Raw genomic sequence first — 22,730 nt, 5'->3', positions numbered from 1 at the left:
TTCATCAGGGCTAACTGAAAGGAAAGATAGTAAGAGATTTGAAAGTAGTGGGGAGAGGGGGAAATGAGAAATGATAGGAGTAGACCGGAGGGGGTGGGTTGAAGCTAAGAGCTGGGAAGGTGATTGGCGAAAGTGATACAGAGCTGGAGAAGGGAAAGGATCATGGGACGGGAGGCCTTGGGAGAAAGAAAGTGGGGGGAAGCACCACAGGGAGATGGAGAACAGGCAAACAACTAAATATGTCAGGGATGGAGTAAGAAGGGGAGAGGAGGGGCATTAACGGAAGTTAGAGAAGTCAATGTTCATGCCATCAGGTTGGAGGCTACCTAGCCAGTATATAAGGTGTTGTTCCTCCAACCTGAGTTTGGATTCATTTTGACAGTAGAGGAGGCCATGGATAGACATATCAGAATGGGAACATGGAATTAAAATGTGTGGCCACTGGGAGATCCTGCTTTCTCTGGCAGACTGAGCATAGGTGTTCAGCGAAAGGGTCTCCCAGTCTGCGTCGGGTCTCACCAATATATAAAAGGCCACACTGGGAGCACCGGACGCAATATACCACACCAGCCGACTCACAGGTGAAGTGTCACCTCACCTGGAAGGACTGTCTGGGACCCCGAATGGTGGTGAGGGAGGAAGTGTAAGGGCAGGTGTAGCACTTGTTCCGCTTACAAGGATAAGTGCCAGGAGGGAGATCGGTGGGAAGGGATGGGGGGGACAAAGGAGTCGACAAGGGAGCGATCCCTGCGGAAAGCAGAAAAAGGGAGCGAGGGAAAGATGTGCTTGGTAGTAGCATCCTGTTGGAGGTGGCAGAAGTTTCGGAGAATTATACGTTGGACCCGGAGGCTTACTATCTTTCCTTTCAGTTAGTCCTGATGAAGGGTTTCGGCCTGAAACGTCAACAGTGCTTCTCCTTATAGATGCTGCTTGGCCTGCTGTGTTCCACCAGCATTTTGTGTGTGTTGTTTGAATTTCCAGCATCTGCAGATTTCCTCGTGTTAGCATCCTGGTAAATCTCCCCTGTCCCCTTTCAAATGCTTCCACATCCTTCCTGTAGTGAGGCGACCAGAACTGGACACAGTACTCCAAGGGTGGCCTAACTAGAGTTTTATAGAGCTGCATTATTACCTCATGACTATTAAACTTTACCCCTTGACTTATGAAAGCTAACACCCCATAAAATTTCTTAACTACCCTATCTACCTGTAAGGCACCTTTCAGGGATCTGTGGGCATGTACCCCCAGATCCCTCGGCTCGTCCACACTACCAAGTATCCTGCCAATTACTTTGTACTCTGCCTTGGAGTTTGTCCTTCCAAAGTGTACCACCTCACACTTCTCCGGGTTGAACTCCATCTGCCACTTCTCAGCCCACTTCTGCATCCTATCAATGTCTCTGTGCATCTTCAACAATCCTCTACACTATCCACAACATCACCAACCTTTGTGTTGTCAGCAAACTCTACCCTTCTACCCCCACATCCAGGTCGTTAATAAAAATCACAAAAGCAGAGGTCCCAGAACCGATCCTTGTGCGACACCACTAGTCACAACCCCCCAATCTGGGTGTATTCCCTCCACCATGACCCTCTGCTTTCAGCAGGTAAGCCAGTTCTGAATCCACCTGGCCAAACTCCCCTGGATCCCATGCCTTCTGACCTTCTGAATAAGTCTACCATTTGGAACCTTGTCAAATGCCTTACTAAAATCCATGTAGATCACATCCACTACACTAACCTCATCTATATGCCTAGTCACCTCCTCAAAGAACTCTATCAGGCTTGTTAGGCACGATCGGCCCTTCACAAAGCCATGCCGACTGTCCCTGATCAGACCAGGATTCTCTAAATGCCTGTAGATCCTATCTCTAAGAATCTTTTCCAACAGCTTTCCCACCAAGATGCAATGCTCACTGGTCTATAATTACCCGGATATCACAACTACCTTTTTTGAAAAATGGGACAACATTTGCCTTCCTCCAATCTTCCGGTACCATTCCTGTGGACAACGAGGACATAAAGGTCCTAGCCATAGGCTCAGCAATCTCTTCCTTTACCTTGTGGAGCAGCCTGGTGAATATTCCGTCAGGTCCCGTGGACTTATTCGTCCTAATGTATTTTAACAACTCCAGCACCTCCTCTCCCTTAATATCAACATGCTCCAGAACATCAACCTCACTCATATTGTCCTCACTGTCATCAAGTTCCCTCTCATTGGTGAATACCAATTGAGGAGCTCGCTCACTTCCACAGCCTCCAGGCACATCTTCCCACCTTTATCTCTAATCAGTCCTACCTTCACTCCTGTCATCCTTTTGTTCTTTACACAATTGGAGAATGCCTTGGGGGTTCTCCTTTACCCTACTCACCAAGGCCTTTTCATGCCCCTTTCTTGCTCTCCCCAGCCCCTTCTTAAGTTCCTTTCTTGCTACCCTATATTCCTCAATAGACCTATCTGATCCTTGCTTCCTAAACCTCATGTATGCTGCCTTCTTCCACCTGACTAGATTTTCCACCTCACTTGTCACCCATGGTTCCTTCACCCTACCATTCTTTATCTTCCTCAGTGGGACAAATTTATCCCTAACATCCTGCAAGAGATCCTTAAACATCGACCACATGTCCATAGTACATTTCCCTGCAGAAACATCATCTCAATTCACACCCGCAAGTTCTAGTCTTATAGCTTCATCATTTGCCCTTCCCCAATTAAAAATTTTCCTGTCCTCTCTGATTCTATCCTTTTCCATGATAATGCTAAAGGCCAGGGAGTGGTGGTCACTGTCCCCAGATGCTCACCCACTGAGAGATCTGTGACCTGACCCGGTTCGTTACCTAATACTAAATCTAGTATGGCATTCCCCCTAGTCGACCTGTCAACATACTGTGACAGGAATCCATCCTGGACACACTTAACAAATTCTGCCCCATCTGAACCCTTGGAACTAATCCGGTGCCCATCAATATTATGGAAGTTAATGTCAGCTATGATAACAACCCTGTTATTTTTGCACCTTTCCAAAATCTGCTCCTCGGTATCTCTGCTGCTACCAGGGGTCTTATAGAATACTCCCAATAGAGTAACTGCTCTCTTTCTGTTCCTGACTTCCACCCATAATGACTCAAGAGAGGATCCTGCTACATTACCCATCCTTTCTGTAGCTGTAATAGTATCCCTGACCAGTAATGCCACCCCTCCTCCCCTTTTCCCCCCTCTCTATCCCTTTCAAAACACTGAAATCCAAGAATATTGGGAATCCATTCCTGCCCTGGTGCCAGTCAAGTCTCTGTAATGGCCACTACATCATAATTCCATGTATGTATCCAAGTTCTCAGTTCATCACCTTTGTTCCTGATGTCGCTTGCATTAAAGTACATGCACTTTAGCCCTTCTGCCTTACTAACTTTACACCCTTTATTCTGCTTCTCTTTCCTCAATGTTTCTTTATAAGTTAGAGCTGGCTTTACTCCATGCACTTCTTCCACTGCTGTATCACTCTGGGTCCCATCCCACTTGCAAATTAGTTTAAACCCTCCCGAACCATGCTAGCAAACCTACCATCGAGGATATTGCTCCCCCTCAAGTTAAGGAGCAACCCATCCAATCTGTACAGGTCCTGCCTTCCCCAGAAGAGATCCCAATGATCCAAAAGTCTAAAACCCTGCCTCCTGAACCAACTCCTCAGCCACGCATTCAACTGCCGTCTCCTCCAATTCTTACCATCACTATCATATAGTACTGGCAGCAATCCTGAGAACGCCACCCTTGAGGTCCTGTTCTTCAGCCTTCTGCCTAGTTCCCGAAAATCACACTTCAGAACCTCGTCCCTCTTCCTGCCTATGTCATTGGTCCCAACATGTATCACGACTTCTGGTTGCTTTCCCTCTCGTACCAGGATGTCGTGCACCCGGTCAGAGACATCTCAGACCCTGGCACCGGGAAGGCAACAAGCCTTGCAGGTGTCCTTCTCACGTCCACAAAATCTCCTGTCTGCTCCCCTGACTATAGACTCCTCAATGACAACAGCTCTCCTCTTCTCCGTCCCATCCTTCTGCACCACAGGGTCAGACTCAGTGCCAGAGGCCCTGCCACCGTGGCTCACACCTGGTAGGTCATCCCCGCCAACTGTATCCAGGACGGTAAACTTATTATTCAGGGGAATTGCTACAGGGATGCTCTGCACTACCTGTCTACTCACCTTCACTTTTCCCCTCTGACTGTCACCAATTGACCTGCTTCCAGCAGCCTAGGTGTGACTACATCCCTGGAGCTGTCATCTATGACTGTCTCATTCTCCCTTATGAGTCGAAGGTCATCCAGCTGCTGCTCCAGATTCCTCACACGGTCTTCCGGATCGCCCAGCCGCAAGCACATCTGGCAGATGTGACTCTGCTGAACTATTCAAATCTTGATTGCACAGTCCAACTGTCAAAACTTCCAGAATCTCTCAAGTCAAAGCCTCAGAGCTCCAGTCCTTCACTGACCCACTCACTCACTGGCTGCTTTCCACTGAGAAGCAGGACCTCAAAGGTAGTAATCTCGTGATTGCTGACTGTGCCATGAGACAGTGAGGATAGGAGTAGAATGAGGTGGCAGATAAATGTGTGGGACTTGTGCAAGAGGGACGAGTTGCACTTGAATCCGAGGGGAACCAATATTCTTGCAAGCTGACTTATTACAGCTGTTGGGAGTGATTTAATCTAATACAGCAGGGGAATGGGAACTAGTATGTTAGAGCAGAGGATGAGCCAGAAGATTTACTAGTAGATGATGGATATTAGGAAGGACAAGCCAATGAGAGGGTACAAATGCAGAGCAAAGAGTTAAGTTGTACCACAGAGGCAAAATTCAAAAGGGCGAAGAATAGAGGACATTAAAGTGCTGTATTTAAATGCACATAGCTTTTGGAATAAGGTGGACGAACACATGGCACAATGGTCGATATGATGTTGTGGGCATCACTGAGTCGTGGCTGGAAGAGGACCATAGTTGGGAGCTTAACATCAAAGCATATACTTTGTATGGAAGCAGCAGGCAGGAAGGCAAAGGCAGTGGTGTAGCTCTGTTGGTACATCATTAGAAAGGGGTGATGTCGGGCCAGAGAATGTTGAATATTAGTGGGTGGGGTTAAGGAACTGCAAAGGTAAAAAAACTTTATGGAAATCATATTTAGGTCTCCAAATAGTAGCCAAGGGGTTGAGATTGCAAAGGGAGTTGGAAAGGGCGTGGAATAAGAGTAATGTCACAATTGTAATGGGGGACTTCAATATGCAAGGGGATTGGGAAAATCAGGTTGGTGTTGGATCACAAGAAAGGGAATTTGTTGAATGCCAATGAGACGACTTTTTGGAGCAGTTTATGCTCGAGTCTACTGGGGGGCTATCTTCGACTGGGTGCAGTGTAATAACCCAGATGTTATTAGTCAGCTGCATGTAAAGGAAACTCAGGAGGCAGTGATTATAATATAATTGAATTCATACTGCAATTTGACAGGGAGAAGCACATCTCACATGTAATAGTATCACAATAAAATACAGGGAATTACTGAGGCATGACAGAGGAGATGGCCCAGGTGGATTGGTCGAGGATACTGGCGGGGATGGCAGCAGAGCAGAGGTACCTGAAGTTTCTGGGAATGGTTGACAAGGCATGGGATAGATATGTCCCACAGAGGAAGAAATTCTCAAATGGCAGGGATAGGCAGCCGTGGCTGACAAGGGAAGTTAAGGACTGCAGAAATGCCAAGGAAAGGGTGTACAAGGTAGCAAAAGTTGGATGATTGGGAAGCTTTTAAAATCCAACAAAAGGCAATTAAAAAAGCGGTAAGAAGGGGAAAAGATGAAATATGAGGGCAGACTAACTAGTAATATAAAGCAGGGTACTAAAAGTTGATTTTTTTTCAGTTATATAAAGAGTAAAAGGGAGGTGAGAGTTGATATTGAACCACTGGAAAATGATGCTGTGGAGGTAGTAAAGGAGGACAAAGAAATGACAGATGAACTTAATGGGTACTTTGCATCTGTCTTCACTGTGGAAGACACTAGGAGTGTGCCAGTGGTTCATGAATGTCAGGGAGCAAGAGTGCGTGCCATTGCTATTATAAAGGTAAAAGTGCTGGGCAAACTCAATGGTCCTAAGGTTGATGAGACACTTGGACCAGATGGACTACATCCCAGAGTCCAGGGGGAGGCTTGGAAGAGATAACAGATGCATTGGTCATGATTTTTCAAGAATCACCTGATTCTGGCATGGTCCCAGATGACTGGAAGATTGCAAATGTCACTCCACTCTTTCAGAAGGGAGGAAGGCAAAAGAAAGGAAATTACAGGCCAGTTGGCCTATACTCAGTGGTTGGAAAAGTGTTGAAGGCCAATTTTAAAGATGAGGCTTTGGGGTATTTAAAGATTAATGATAATTATGTCGAAGGCTTCTGTGAAGGAAAGTCTTGCCTAACAAATCTATTTGAGTTCTTTGAGGAAGTAACAAGCAGGCTGGACAAAGGAGAGACAGCGGATGTCACTTACTTGGACTTTCACAAAGCTTTTGATAAGCTGCCACACATGAGGCTGCTTAAGATAAAATCCTGTGGCGTTACAGGAAAGATACTGGCATAGACAGAGGAATGGCTGACAGGCAGGAGGCAGTGAGTGGAGTAAAAGGGGACTTTTCTTGTTGGCTGCCAGTGACTACTGGTGTTAAAACATAGAAACATATATGCATTGCCAAACATATACTTACTCTAGAAATTACCTAGGAATACCAATCTCCCTCTGTTTTTCTAAGCTCCATGTACCTATCCAGGAGCCTATTGTATCTGCCAATAGGGTCTTTTAAGACCTATAGTGTTTTTCAGGGGTCAGTATTGGGAACCACCGCTTTTCACATTGCTTGTCAATGGTTTGCATAATGCAGTTGATGGATTTGTGGCAAAGTTTGCAGATTATGATATGGAGAGAGGTGTGCTGGTAGTAGGTAGGTAGATAGGTGTGAGTAGGTAGTGCTGAGGAAACAATGCGGTTGCAGCAAGACTTCAACAAATTGGAAGAATGGGCAAAAAATGTGGCAGATGTTGGGAAATGTATGGTGATGCATTTTATTAAAAGGAGCAATAGTTTCTCAATGGGAGAAGGTTCAAACATCAGAGGTGCAGAGGGACTGAGGAGTCGTCATGCACATAAATAAGATATGGAATGGTTTAGAGTATCCTTGTGAATATTTTATTGTGAATAAAGTACATTTTGATAAAATAGTTTAACTTGCCGGCAGTGTCCATTATAGGGGAGACCTGGACTTCCAGTGGAGTCAAGACAGATATGGGGGGGGGCATGCGGGGAGAAGTCAGAACGCTTTTTCACAGGAAGGGTGGTGAAATCAGGACCACCAAAAATTAATTTTTTTCCACACTGATGGATAATGTCCAGTCCTGTACTTTGTCCTGCAGACACCTGTCAGTCATCGCCACCTGTCCTCGCAACAGAATATTCTCTCTACATCCCCAAATTTCATGGAATTACATTCTAGTCTGACTCACATTAGCTTTCGATCAAAATAAATAAATAAACAAACAAATAAGTAAACATAGAAAACCTACAGCACAACACAGGCCCTTCGGCCCTTAATGCCGTGCCGAACATGTAATTACTTTAGAAATTACCGAGGGTTACATATAACCCTCTATTTTTCTAAACCCCATGTATCTATTCAGGAGCCTCTTAAAAGATGCTATCGTATCCACCCCCACCACTGTCGAAGGCAGCCTATTCCACTCACCACCCTCTATGTAAAAAAAAAACTTACCCCTGACATCTCCTCTGCATCTACTTCCAAGCACCTTAAAACTGTGCCCTCTCATGTTAACCATCTCAGCCTTGGGAAGAAGCCTCTGACTATCTACATGATCAATGCCTCTCATAAATTTATACACCACTATAAGGTCACCACTCATCCTCCATCGCCCCAAGGAGAAAGACCGAGTTCACTCAAACTATTCTCCCAAGGCATGCTCCCCAATCCAGAAAATCCTTGTAAATCCCCTCTGCACCCTTTGTATATTTTCCATGTCCTTCCTGTAGTGAGGTGACCAGAACTGAGCACAGTCCTCCCAGTGGGGTCTGACCAGGGTCCTATATAGCTGCAACATTACCTTTTAGCTCTTAAACTCAATCCCACGATTGATAAAGGCCAATGCACTGTATGCCTTCTTAACCACAGTCAACCTGTGCAGCTGCTTTGAGTGTCCTTTGGACTCGGACCCCAAGATCCCTCTGATTCTCCACACTGCCAAGAGTCTTACAATTAATACTATATTCTGCCTTCATATTTGTCCTACCAAAATGAACCGCCTCACACTTATCTGGGTTGAACTCCATCTGCCACTTCTCAGCCCATTTTTGCATCCTATCAATGTCCTGCTGCAATCTCTGACAGCCCTCCACACTATTTACAACAACCCCAACCTTTGTGTCATCAGCAAATTTACTAACCCATCCTTCCACTTCCTCATCCAGGACATTTATAAAAATCATGAAGAGTAGGGGGTCCCAGAACAGACCCCTGAAGCACACAACTGGTCACTGACCTCCATGCAGAATATGACCCGTCTACAACCGCTCTTTGCCTTTTGTGGGCAAGCTTCTGGATCCACAAAGCAATGTCCCCTTGGATCCCATGCATTCCTACTTTCTCAATAAGCCTTGCATGGGGTATCTTATCAAATGCCTTGCTGAAATCCATATACACTACATCTACTGCCCTACCTTCATCAATGTGTTTAGTGACATCCTCAAAAAATTCAGTCAGGCTCATAAGGCATGACCTGCTTTTGACAAAACCATGCTGACTATTCCTAATCATATTATACCTCCAAATGTTCATAAATCCTGCCTCTCAGGATCTTCTCCTTCAACTCACTGACCACTGAAGTAAGACTCACTGGTCTATAATTTCCTGAGCTATCCCTAATCCCTTTCTTGAAAAAGGGAAAAAAACATTTGTAACTCTCTAATCCTCCAGAACCTCTCCCATCCTCATTGATGATGCAAAGATAATAGCTCGAGTTTCACAATCTCCTCCCTTGCCTCTCAGAGCTGCCTGGGGTGTATCTCATCTGGTCCTGGAGACTTATCCAACCCGATGCTTTCCAAAAGTTCCAGCACATCCTCTTCCTTAATATCTACATGTTCAAGCATTTCAGTCCGCTGTAAGTCGTCCCTACAATTGCAAAGATCCTTTTCCATAGTGAAAACTGAAGCAAAATATTTATTAAGTACCTCTGTTATCTCTTCCAGTTCCTTACACACTTTTCCACTGTCATACTTTATTGGTCCTATTCTCTCATGTCTTATCCTCTTGCTCTTCACATACTTGTAGAATGTCTTGGGGTTTTCCTTAATCCTGCCCACCAAGGCCTTTCCATGGCCCCTTCTGGCTCGCCTAATTTCATCATTTTTAAGCTCCTTCCTGCTAGCCTTATAATCTTCTAGATCTCTATCATTACCTAGTTTTTTGATCTCTTCTTTTCTTCTTGACTAGATTTACAACAGCCTTTGTACACCATGGTTACCATCCTTTCCCTGTCTCATTGGAACGTTCCTATGCAGAACTCCTCGCAAATATCCCCTGAACATTTGCCACATTTCTTCCGTACATTTCCCCGAGAACATCTATTTCCAATTTATTCTTCCAAGTCCCTGCCTGATAGCCTCATATTACCCCTTACTCCAATTAATGCTTTATTTCCCCTTACTCCAATGAAACATTTAGTTCTTGCAAGGTTATTACTAATGCCCCCACAATCTCTTCAGCCACAACTTTCAGAACCATCTGAGCAGATGACTTGTCTACCTCCAGACCTTAAAGTTTCCTGAGTATCTTCTGTAGTTCTGGTAACTTACTACACTTCATCATCCCACCACCTGGAACTTACATGAACCTGCTAGTGTCTTCCACAGAGAAGACTGACTCAAAATATTTATTCAGTTTCTCCACCATTTCATTGTCCCCAATTACTCCCTCCCCAGCATTGATTTCCTGTATTCCAGTATCTGCTCTCCCCTCTCTTTTATACTTTATGTATCTAAAGAAACTCATAGTATTATAGGACTCACATGATAAACAGAGGGCTGTGGGTAACCCTAGGTAATTTCTAAGGTAAGGACATGTTCAGCACAGCTTTGTGGGCTGAAAGGCCTGTATTGTGCTGGAGTTTTTCTGTGTTTCTATAAATGCAGATTTTTTCTGTCTGGGGTGTCTAAACCCACGGGTCAGTTTAAAGGAAAGTTGATTCTTGGCAAAGGCAAAAAGAATTATTTTCCTCTCTCTGGAAATATTCTGGTAGAATATTTATGCCATAGGTTCAGCCAGGACCTTATAGAATGATAGAGCAGATATGAGGGGCCAAATGGCCTACTACTACCACTTCCTACATTATTATGTGTGTAACACACACAAAATGCTGGAGGAACTCAGCAGGCCAGGGTCTCGGTCCAAAACGGCAACTGTACACTTTTCAGTCGATGGTACCTGGCCTGCTGAGTTCCTCCAGCATTTTGTATGTGTTGCTTGGACTTCCAGCATCTGCAGATTTTATCTTGTTAGTTTTTACATGGGTACTGCAATTTGTCTTACTGTTCCCATTCCGACGTGCCTGTCCGTGGCTTCCTCTACTGTCACAGTGCGGCCACTCACAGGTTGGATTAGCAACACCTCATATTCCACCTGGGTAGCCTCCAGCCCGATGGTATGAACATTGATTTCTCCAATGACTGGTAAGTTCTCCCCACTCCACTTTCTCCCTTTCCCATTCCCCATTCTGACTCCCTTCATTCCCCTTCTTCTTACATGCTCATAACCCTCGATACCTTGCTCTTTCTCCTGTCCTTTCTCCCATGGTCCACTGTCCTCTCCTCTCAGATTCATCCTTCTTCAGCCTTTACCTCTTACATGTATTTTCTCCCAGCATCTTGCTTCATCCCCTCTCACCCGGCCACCTAATCTCACCCATCACCTGCTTACCAGAACCCTTTCCCCTCACCCCACCTACTCATTCTGGCTTTTTCGCCCTTCCTTTCCATTCCTGATGAAATGTCTCAGTACAAGATGTTAACTGCTTATGCCCCTCCATAGATGCTGCCTGACCTGCTGAGTTCCTCCAAAATGGTATGCATGTTGCTCATGATTTCGAATATCTGCAGAACTTCATGTTTATAGTTGCTTTCCTCCTTTGTCTCTCAGATAGGTAGAGAAATATTTACCAGACAAGCTTGTAGAATCTTTCAGGTTAAATTTGACGCATTTAAAGTATAAATATTTACCAGCTTGAGCCCAGAATCATTTTGAGCAAAGGTATATTTTAGTTTTCCCCCAAATTAAAGATAATTATAATTAATTAATAATATGTTATCCAGTATAAGATATTTGCTGAAATTGGTCTTTCTTTTATATGTAACAGGTAAATTCCAAGTTATTGGCCCAGAGCGTCCTGTCATAGCCATCGTGGGTGAAGATGTGAGGATGGACTGTAAAGTTGTGCCAACCGAATCGAGTAGCAACATGGCACTTCAGTGGCTTAAAACAGACCTCCACTCTGCGGTTCACGAGTTCCGAAATGAAAGAGATGCAATTGCTAATCAAGATCCTGCTTACAGAGGAAGGACTGAGCTGTTCAAAGACCAAATAGATAAAGGAAATGTGTCCCTTCGAATAAAGAACATCCGAGTAGCCGACGAAGGGACCTACATCTGCTCAGTTGATAATGGAATTGATTTTGAAGAAACTTCTATTGTCTTGCAAGTTGCAGGTTAGTGGGCATGTCTAAAAAGTGAAAACTCATCTGTACAGAAGCAATGAAAAACTTACTTGCATCACAACATCACAGACACACAGCATCACGTAAGCAGCATTTGTCAGTAACACACCAATTGGACAAAAATTATCCAAAACTTTTACAAGAAGAATACAGTTAGGTCAAAATAAATCTCCATTTTACTGTAAGGTGATCAAAGTGTTCACCGTATTGTAAAACTGTGGGATTTGGGTTGTACCTGTAGGTTGGTGAGAGCAGTGTGGTAGCATAGTGGTTAGTGTAACGCGATGATCAGATCCTGGTTCAAAGGTTCAATGTCCGTTGCTGTCTGAAATGAGTTTATACGTTCTCTCTGTGACCGTGTGGGTTTCCACCCACGTTCCAAAGGAGCGCAGGTTAGTGTTAGTGAATTGTGGGCATACTATGTGCCACAACAGTACACTCACTATGTGAGTCATAGCAACACTTGTGGGCTGCAAATCATAATCGTCACACTATTTGAATCGAGAGAACACATTTCACTGCATGTTTCAATGCAAATTTGGCAAAGAAAGCTAATCTTTTTTTGTAAATCTGATCTTCTTTCAAGAGCTGAACAGTTGGAAGGAAGTAGTTGTTCTTGAACCTCGTGGTGTGGACTTCAGGCTTTGGAAGCTGTGAGAAGATGGCTTCTTGTGTTTTGTACCAGGAGGATGGTGTGAATTTCTGGTGCAGACACTATTGAGTGAGGGGAGAGACGTGCTGGTGATGGACCGAGCTGAGTGCAGTTCACTCTGCAGCCTCACGTGCTCCCATGCATTCCGATTACTGTAGCAGACTAAGGCTGATCCCAAAACAACACAAGCTTGGTTGTGGGGTTGCACATTGTGCCACGGTCTGGTTAAAATAAAATAATCATTGTATGGGTAAACTAATGTATGTTGAAATTTACTCTTCATTCTCTGTTATAATATTTATACATCAGTATTCATTATATTGATGTAGTCAGAAGATTCAGAAAGTCTGAAGAAACCAACTGTAGGGAACACACGAACAAGGACCTTCCCTGCAATCACGGAGAGACCACACATGAAGTGATGCCAACAATTTTATTTGTCTACTGAAGGACTAATCAGAATCAGGTTTATAATCACTGACATATGTCAAGAATTTCAGGACTGAAGGTGTGAGATTTGAATGCATGTGGTATACAGGCCTGTACTGAACAGCTAAAGGAAAGAAGCTGCTCTTGAACCTAGTGGTGTGGCACCTCCAGCTTCTGCACCTTGCTACAGAGAATGGAGTTCAGAAGAATGAGGGGGAGGATCTCATTGAAGTGTATTGAATATTGAAAGGCCTAGAGAGAGTGGGTGTGGAAAGGATATTTTCTGTGGTGGAGAAGTCTGTGACCAGAGGGCACAGCCTCAGAATTGAGGGGTGTCCACTTGGAACAGAGATGAGGAAAAATTTCTTTTGCCAGAGGGTAGTAAATTTGTGAGATTCATTGCCACGACGACTGTGCAGCCCAAGTCACTGGGTATATTTAAGGTGGATATTGATAATCACCAACATTATGTGCTGTGTTATATAACGTCGGCCAGAAATAATGAACCACTGCAAATCACAAGATACCGTGATGGTGATAGGGGATATGAATGGTAAAGCTGGACACAAGGAGATATTGTCAGCGCATATGGTTTGGGAAGCAGGAATGATGAAGGTGGGAGACTCATGGACTGGTGTTGTGTGAATGATCAGATAATAAACACGTGGCTCAAGCAGCACGTTAGAAGATTGTGGACTTGGAGAAGCCCAGAAGATCTGCAGTCAAATAGACTACATCACAATCAGGAAGTGTTTCTTGAATGCCTTGCAACAGTCCAAGGCATATCCAAGAGTTTACTGTGAGAGAGACCATGCTCCAGTGATATACCAGCATGAAAGTTCAATTATTCTGCGAGACCTAAGTAACTGAACAAGGTGGGGGAATAATATTAGATGCTGAAAGAAGCAAAAACCTTGTGGGATAGTGGGCATTATCAGATGTTGATAGATTCTTGATTATTCAGGATGTCAAAGGTTACGGGGAGAAGCTGGGAGAATAGGGTTGAGAGGTATAATTTCACCTTGGTAGAATGGTAGAGCAGACTCAGTGGGGTGAATGGCCTAATTCTGCTTTTATGGTCTTATTGAAATTTGTTGTTATGTAGCTGCAGAACAGTGCAATACATGAAAAATATTTGCAGTTACATTAAGAAATATAAAAATAAGCAGTGCAAAAGGAGAGTAAAAATAATGTCGTGTTCATGGTTTCATGGACCAGTCAGAAATCTGAAGATGGAGGGGAAGAAGCTATTCCTAAAGTATGGCGTACACGTCTTCAGGCTCCTGTACCTCCTCTCTGATGGTAGTAATCAGAAGTGGCCATGCCCTGAATGGTGAGTGTCTTCTCACGGTTGATGCTGCCTTCCTGAAGATGTCCTCGATGGTCGGGAGGCTAGTGCCCATAATGGAGCTGGCTGAGTCTGCAGCCTTCTTTTCCAGTTCTGTGCACCGGAGCTTCCAAACCAGGCCGTGATGCAACCAGTCAGAATGCTCTCCACAGTACATCTGTGAAAACGTGCTGGAATCTTTGGTGACACACCAGATCTCATCGAGCTCCTGATGAAGTACAACTGCTGGTGTGTCCTCCATGACTGCGTCAATGTGTAGATCTTCAGAGATTTTGCACTTGCCTTCATTGTTGCTGGCAAGAAGATTCACTGGGTTGATACCCATAACGAGAGGGTTAACCTGAGAGAAATATTTGAGTGGCATGAAGCAACACTCTTTGGAGTTTAGACCATTGAGAGGTTAGCAAACTGAAAAAAATAAGTTTCTTTTGGAGTCAGTGGTTGTTTCTACAGGTGGGGATCCTTGGAAAGGTGCAGATTGTCAGAAAAAAGGGGTTGACCATTTAAGATTGAGATGAGGAGCAATTTCTTCTGTCAAACATAAGTGAATCTTTGTAGTTCCTCACTCACCCAGAGAACTCTGGATATTCTCAGTGGCACAGATACAGTATCTTTGCTGGCATGAAGACCCAAAGGAGATGAGGATGAGGATGGGACAAGCAAATGAAAATTTATGAATCTCGGTCTATCCTCATCTGTTTTCAGATATTGGATCAGCATTGGATTTTAAGTTTAATTTGTAATATATTTATTCTTTAGTATTTATTCAGAAGCATTTATTGATGTGAAATTCAGCAAAGCTGAGGATAGGGCTTTTTCATTAGTTGTCAGATTTCAGAGGAATTTGTCAATAATGTTATTCCTGTTACACCCTAATACTTTCTTGAAAAGAATCATTGCTCAGCTGCATAGGTTGTTTCTGGGAGCAAGGACAGCCTTTTGGGTCCAAACCTGGTAAATCAGGGCAATGAGAAATCAAACCAGAGAGTATGGGAGTGGATCTAAAATGACAACCTTTAGACAAACTTTTCTCATGTTTTAGAACATACAACATTACAACACACTAAAGCTCTTTGACCCACTATATTGTGATAACCCTTTAACCTTCTTTACGACTACTCTAACCCTTCCCTCTCAAGTAGCCCTCCATTTTTCTAATATCTACATGTCTGTCTGATAGTCTCTTAGGTGACCCAAACATATCTGTCTCAACCCCCATCCTAGCAGAGCATTCTACACATCCACTACTCTCTTAAAAAAAAAACTGCCTCTGAGGACATCTCTCCTATACTTTCCTGCTACTTAAAGTTAGGCCCTCTTATATCAGCCAACTTAATATTCATTCGGAAACATTCAATAGGCTTGAAAGTTGGCAAAGCTGGGAGATTTTATTGGTAGTTCTGCGTCAGGTTCACCCTAATACGTTGTTGAAGGTACATGCACGACACAGAAAATCATTACTGAGCTCCACAGACCGTTTTAAAGTTCAAAGTAAATTTATTACCAAACTACATATATGCCATCCTGAGATTCATCTTCTTGTGGAAATTCACAATGAGTAGAAAGAAACCTGCACACAACCGAGACAATCAACGTGCAAAAGACAACACAATACACAAATAATAAAATAAGTAAAAACAAACAAAACAATAATAAATAAATATGTAAGCAATAAATGAGATGAAGAGTCCTTGAAAGAGAATCCATTGGTTGTGGGAGCAGTTCAGTGTTGGGGTGAGTGAAGTTAGCCCTTCTGGTTCAAGAGCCTACTGTTTGAGGGGTAATTAATGTTCCTGAACTTGGTGGTGTAGATCCTGAGGCTCCTGTGCCTCCTTCCTGATGGCAGCAATGAGAAGAGACAGACAAAGAAGAATAGTTTTGGGTTCAAACTTGGCAAACTGGGGCAGTGAGAAAGCACAGCAGAGAGTGCACAGAGCGGATCTGAACTGACAACCTCGTGCTGAACGTTTCTCAAGTTTTACACAAAGAGCAATTCATCACAAATATTATTTCTAAATTTGTTTGTTGATTCTTGCAGCTTTGGGATACGAGCACTGGATCAACATTGGAGGATATAGAAAAAATGAAATTCAACTTGTCTGTGAATCTAATGGATGGTATCCTAAACCACTAATACAATGGATTAGTGGTGATAAAAAGAATTTGACTTCAAAGTCTGAAATAAATTACAACCAGGATTCCAAAGGCCTGATAAATGCCAAGAGCAAGATTTTTGTCTCAAAAGATTCAACCAACAGGTCCAGGTGTATCTTAGAGAATCAAGTACTGAAGAAAGGACAAGAAGCAACTATCGAGATAGCAGGTTTGTAAACTACCAAATGTAGTTATTCACAATTGATTTGTATAGCTAATAAATTGAACGACGAGAGACTAAGTAACTAAGAGACTAACGACAAAGTAACTACACTGCCAAGATAATCTCACTCTACAAACAATCTTGATGGTTTTGTCTCATGCCTAATGAGGATAGGTTGAGTGAAATAGGGCTTTCCTGTTTGGAGTGAAGGAGGATAAGAGGTGACTTGATAGAGGGCTGAAGGGCCTGTACCGTGATATAATGTTCCACGTTCTGTCTTCCACAGTAGGTTGGTCCTGGATATCAGCTCAGAGCTGAAATGTGGTGTGGTGGGATTTCTTGATTTGGATCCCTCCAGATTATTGAAGAGGGATTGTTCACACATGGACAGTGGCCAGTTGTGTCTTTTATAATGTTTCCTGTGCCCATTCCAGACCGAGCAGGAATAATCCCGGGGTGATGAGTCCTTGAAGCAATTGTATGAATATTTTTAACAAGCTGTTCCCCATTTGGAGCAACGAACACGGAACATGCAACATAGAGCAGAACAGCACAGTAAGGCCCTTCAGCCCACATTGCTGTGCTGAACATTGCACTCTGTGACTAATCTAACTCTTCCCTCCCACATATCCCTCGATTTATGTTTCTTTACAAACTACTCCTTTGTTTGATCGTCATAAACTCTTACTCCTTGGTCTAACTACACCACTGTGCAGCTGGGCATTGGACTTCCAAACCAACAGACCTTGGATAGTCAGGATGCTTAACAGCAACTCCCTCCCTCTCCAGCATCCTCAAGAGGGGTAGCCCCCAGCACTGTGCACTGAGCCCATCACTGTACACTCTGCTCACACACAACTGCCCAACCAAACACCCGAACATTCACATTGAGCACCCAGGAACCCACCCCTCCAGGCCCCACTGCTTTAATACCGTGTCACCGTCTGTATGACACTCCTAATGGCTAGCATCATTTTATGGACATACAGTCTGTCTTTGCAAATAAGCTATATTATAACCATATAAAAATTACAGCATGGAAACAGGCCATCTCGGCCCTTCTCGTCCGTGCCAAATGCTTACTCTCACCTAGTCCCACTGCCTCGCACTCAGCCCATAACCCTCCATTCCATTCCTGTCCATATACCTATCCAATCTTTTTTTTTATTGCCAAAATTGCCTCTTCCACTTCTACTGGAAGCTCGTTCCACACAGCTACCACTCGCGGTGTAAATAAGTTCCCCCTCGTGTTACCCCTAAACTTTTGCCCCTTAACTCTCTCATTTCCTCTTGTTTGAATCTCCCCTACTCTCAATGGAAAAAGCCTTTTAAATACCTCTATCAAGTCCCCCCTCAACCTTCTATGCTCCAAAGAATAAAGACCTAATTTGTTCAATCTTTCTATGTAACTTAGATGCTGAAACCCGGGTAACATTCGAGTAAAACTCCTCAGTAGTCTCCCTATTTTGTTGAAATCTTTCCTATAATTTGGTGACCAGAACTGTACACAATACTCCAAATATGCCTTCAACAATGCCTTGTACAATTTTAACATTACATCCCAACTCCTATACTCAATGCTCTGATTTATAAAGGCCATTGTACCAAAAGTTTTCTTCACCACCCTATCCACATGAGATTCCACCTTCAGGAAACTATGCACTATTATTCCTAGATCACTCTGCTCTACTGCAGAGGCCCTTCTGCCCAACTGGTGCATGCCAACCAAGATGTCAATCTATGCTGGTTCCATTTGCCCATGTTTGCCCTTTAAATCCACCCAGTCCATAACAAACTGATATTCTGCATAGTTCCATCAACCTACACCTAGACCATAGCTCTCTAAATGCTGTTCATCTGTGTATTTCTTAAAACTTCTCTCAAATGTTGAAATCAAACCCACATTCACTGCTTCTGCTGGCAGCTCACACCATCCTATGAGCTCCTTCTTAAGTTTCCCAAAAATATTTCACCTTTCACCCTTAATCCAGGACCTTTAGTTCTAGTCTCACCCAACTTCAGTGGAAAAAGCCAGCTTCTGTTTGTCCTATCTATACCCCTCATAACTGTGTATATCTTCATCAAATTTCCTCTTTATTTTCCTGTGTTCAAGGGCACAAAGTCCTAATCTCGTTAACATTTCAGTATAACTCAGGACCTCACTTTCTGGTAGCATCTTTGTAAACTTTCTCTGCACCCTTGCAATTTTATTTATATCTTCTCTTGTGGCTTTAGAAATATAGGGCACTTCCCAAAGTAGCCGTGCACTTTCAGCCTTATTTTTCTTAAATAGAAAATGAATGATATCTGTGGGTTATTTTCAAGGCGATGTTGTCTAATCATTGGCTTTTGCTTTTCAGATGTTTTCTTCCCAGTTGTCTCGGGCTGGCTGGTGTTTTTGTGTCTGCTCCTCTGTCTTCTGTTGATAGCTCTTGGTCTTGGCATTTTCTGGACCTTAAGAAGACGTAAATACATGAAAGGTATGGTCTTGGTCTCACGCAGCCATTGGGCAACACCGAGTCACAATTTAACGCACTTTATTTTTCATGTTACCAATGAAATTAAACACACCCAGTGGCTACTTTATTTGGTACAGGAGTGGAACCCGGTGTGGTCTTCTGCTGCTGCAGCCCATCTGTTTCAAGGTTCGATGTGTCATGTGCTCAGAAGTGCTCGTCTGCACACCACTGTTGTTTCGCTTGGTTATCTGAATTACAGTCAGCTTGAACAACTCTGGCCACTCTCCTCGGATCTTTCTCAATAACAAGCCTTTATTAGTTATTTGCATTAATGAGCAGGTGGACCGAATAAAGTGGCCACATTGTGTAGCTTGAAATAAGTAAGGGAAGTGGCATGTGTGCAGAAAAAGTCTGACACTCTTTTGGATCTTTGCAAACCATGAAATCCGGATATTTTGGGTTGAGGTTGGTTGATGTGGGGGTGGGGTTCCTGTGGGAGAGGATTCAGAGAGGCCCATGTAACAATTGGCTTCGAAGTGGTTAGGTGTCTGCAGGCCCAAATCCATGTGGGCTGGATGCTTGTCCTGGGGTTGAAGGACGGTGAATGTGACTGTGGGAGGAAGGAGTGCAGCTCTCTTTGCTGTTTGCTTTGTTGCTTTTTGTGTTCTGTTGTTCTGCTGAACATTGTCTGATATGTTGGAGATGGAATGTGTGGTAACACGTGCGGGCTGCCCCCAGCACATCCTTGGGTTGTGTTGGTTGTTAACACAAATGATGCATTTTGCTGTATGTTTTGAAGTAAACATGATGGATGCCACGGTAATGCAGCATGGCACTATTAAAGCTCTTTATTAAGTTTCTTCCACGATGCCCTCAAGTTTACCTAATCCCTTTCCGACACCTCCCTCCCCTTTCTCAATCTCTCTGCCTCTATGTCTGGAGACAGTTTATCTACTGATGTCTGTTATAAACTCTCTGACTCCCACTGCTACCTGGACTATACCTATTCCCACCCTGTTACTTGTAAAAATGCCATCCCGTTCTCTCAATTCCTCCATCTCCTCTGCAACTGCTCTCAGAATGAGGCTGTTCATTCCGGAACTAAGGATATGTCCTCCTTTTTCAAAGAAAGGGTTCCCCTCCTCCGCCGTTAACACTCCTCTCAACCATATCTATTCCATCTCATACATATCTGCTCTCACCCCATCCTTCTGCCACCCCACCAGGGATTGGGTTCCTCTTGACTTCACCTACCACTCCACCAGCCTCCACGTCCAGCAGCTAATTATCCACGACTTCTGCCATCTCCAGTGGGATCCCACCACCAAGCACATCTTTCCCTCCCTCCTGGCACATCCTTGCAAGCAGAACAATTGTTACACCTGCCCCTACACCTCCTCCCTCACTACCATTCAGGACCCCAAACAGTCCTTCCAGGTGAGGCCACACTTCACCCGTGAGTCTGTTGGGTTTATCTACTGTATCCGGTGCTCCCGGTGTGGCCTCCTGTATATCGGTTAGACCGGACGTAGATTAAGAGACAACTTCGCCGAGCACTTACGCTCCATCCACCAGAAAAAGCGGGGCTCCCAATGGCCACCCGTTTTAATTCCACTTCCCATTCCCATTCCAACATGTCAGCCCATGGCCTCCTCTACTGCACAACAAAGCCACCCATGTTGGACGAGCAACATCTTATATTCCGTCTGGGTAGCCTCTAACCTGATGGCATCAACATTGATTTCTTAAACTTGCATTCACACCTCCGACCCTCCTTCATCATTCCCCATTCCCATTTCCCTCTCCCTCCTTACCTGCCCATCACCTCCCTCTGGTGTTCCTCACACTTCATCATTCCCCATTCCCATTTCCCTCTCTCTCCTTACCTTCCCATCACCTCCCTCTGGTGTTCCTCACACTTCATCATTCCCCATTCCCATTTCCCTCTCCCTCCTTACCTGCCCATCACCCCCCTGGTGTTCCTCGCACTTCATCATTCCCCATTCCCATTTCCCTCTCCTTCCTTACCTGCCCATCACCTCCTCGCACTTCACTTTCTTCCATGGCCTTCTGCCCTCTCCTATTAGATTCTGCCTTCTCCAACCCTTCATCTGTTTCATCAATCAACTTCCCAGCTCTTTGCTTCACCCGCCTCTTCTCCCGGTTTCACCTGTCACCTACTACCTTGTATTTCTTCCTCCCCTCTCTCTGACTTCTCATCTTTTTTCTCCAGTCCTGATACGACTCTCAGCCTGAAACATCGACTGTTTCCTTTTTTCCTTTGATGCTGCCTGGCCTGCTGAGCTCCCCCAGCATTTTGTGTGTTGCGGACACGTTTCACTGTCTATTTCGACATAATGAGATAAATAAATCTGAATCGAAATCCATTCTGTTTCTGAAGTGGACTAGCAAGCTGCTCGGTTGTGCAACATCCAGTGTTAAAGCAAAAGAACGATATAAGCAGATACTCCACCTGGTATCAACCCACGCGCCGAATTCTGACAACGTCAGTTCCAGTCCAGTTGTCCTTGCAAAGGTCTCCCGGAGGACATTTGAGGGCAGTTGTTTGTATTTTCAGAGATCACCCACAAAAGGGATCTGTTGGCCACTTAAAGCAAATTTAGGCCATTCAGCCCTTCTACCATGCCATCATGTCTAATTTATTATCCCTCTCAACCACGTTCTCCTGCCTTCTCTCTGTACCCTTTGATACCCTGACTAATCAAGAATCTATCAACCTGTCCTGTAAATATACCCAATGACGGTCTCCACAGCCATCGGTGGCAATGAATTCCACAGAGACACTACCCCCAGTTAAAGAAATTCCTCCTCATCTCTGTTGTAAGGAACATCCTTCTATTTTGAGGCTGTCCTCTCATTCTAGTCTCCACCACTATTGGAAACATCCAGTCTATCTAGCAATACTCAATAGCTTTCAATAAGAGCCCACCTCATTCTTCAAAACACCAGTCAGTACAGCCCCAGAGCCATCAAACTATCCCCACACGTTAACCCTTTCATTCCTGGAATCACTCGTGAAAATCCTCTTGACCCTCTCAATGCCAACACATCTTTTCTTAGAAAAGCAGCTCAAAGCTGCTCTCAGTATTCCCGGGTTGGTGTGAGCAATGCTGTGTAAAACCTCAGCATTACATCCTCGACTTTGTATTCTAGTGCATGCCATTGGAAGGTTGGGGTACAGTTCCTGCCACTCTCTGTACATTCTCCCTGTGAAATACAGTATTCTGATTTTTTTCCCACATTCCAAACATGAGCTGTTAGGGTCAGGATTAGTGAGTTCTGGTCGTGCTGTGTTAGCACGGCATCACTTGCGGGCTGCCCCCAGCTTTTCACAGACTGTATTGGTCGTTGATATAGACAATGTATCTCATTGTATGTTTTAGTGTACAGGTGATAAACAAAGCTAATCTGTTATACTGACCAAGGCAGCCCTTGTAGGCAATATTCTGGAGTTGACTGCTGTTGTCCTTAGGTACTTACTGTCCTGCTAGCAGAACTGCCCCAACAGTGAGACCAATGTAGTACTGGAGTCCGATCATTGACTACTGATCCTGTAATATCCAGTAGCATTGGGTTCATTGTGGACATGGACATCTCCTGCCAACTACCCATCAGTGACCTTCTCAGCCAATGGAACTACGCTGCTCAATGTTCAACATGTATGGAAGAAGCACTGAAAATAGTAATCGTACAAA

General features: G+C 44.1%; 1 protein-coding gene across 2 annotated transcripts in view; it reads left to right on the top strand.

The window, feature by feature from the left end:
- LOC132394664 (butyrophilin subfamily 3 member A3-like) overlaps positions 1-22,730 on the top strand; it is a 45,517-nt gene that overhangs the window by 5,717 nt on the left and 17,070 nt on the right. For both annotated transcript variants that reach the window (XM_059971024.1, XM_059971025.1), the window contains exons 3-5: positions 11,453-11,800; positions 16,277-16,561; positions 18,916-19,035. In XM_059971024.1, coding sequence (XP_059827007.1) covers positions 11,453-11,800; positions 16,277-16,561; positions 18,916-19,035 — 753 coding nt within the window. The remainder of the gene's footprint in view (positions 1-11,452; positions 11,801-16,276; positions 16,562-18,915; positions 19,036-22,730) is intronic.

The sequence above is a fragment of the Hypanus sabinus genome, chromosome 5 (genome assembly GCF_030144855.1).
Source record: "Hypanus sabinus isolate sHypSab1 chromosome 5, sHypSab1.hap1, whole genome shotgun sequence".
NCBI lineage: Eukaryota > Metazoa > Chordata > Chondrichthyes > Myliobatiformes > Dasyatidae > Hypanus > Hypanus sabinus.
The sequence above is the reverse complement of the archived record's forward strand: the minus strand, read 5'-3'. Positions and strand labels throughout refer to the sequence as shown.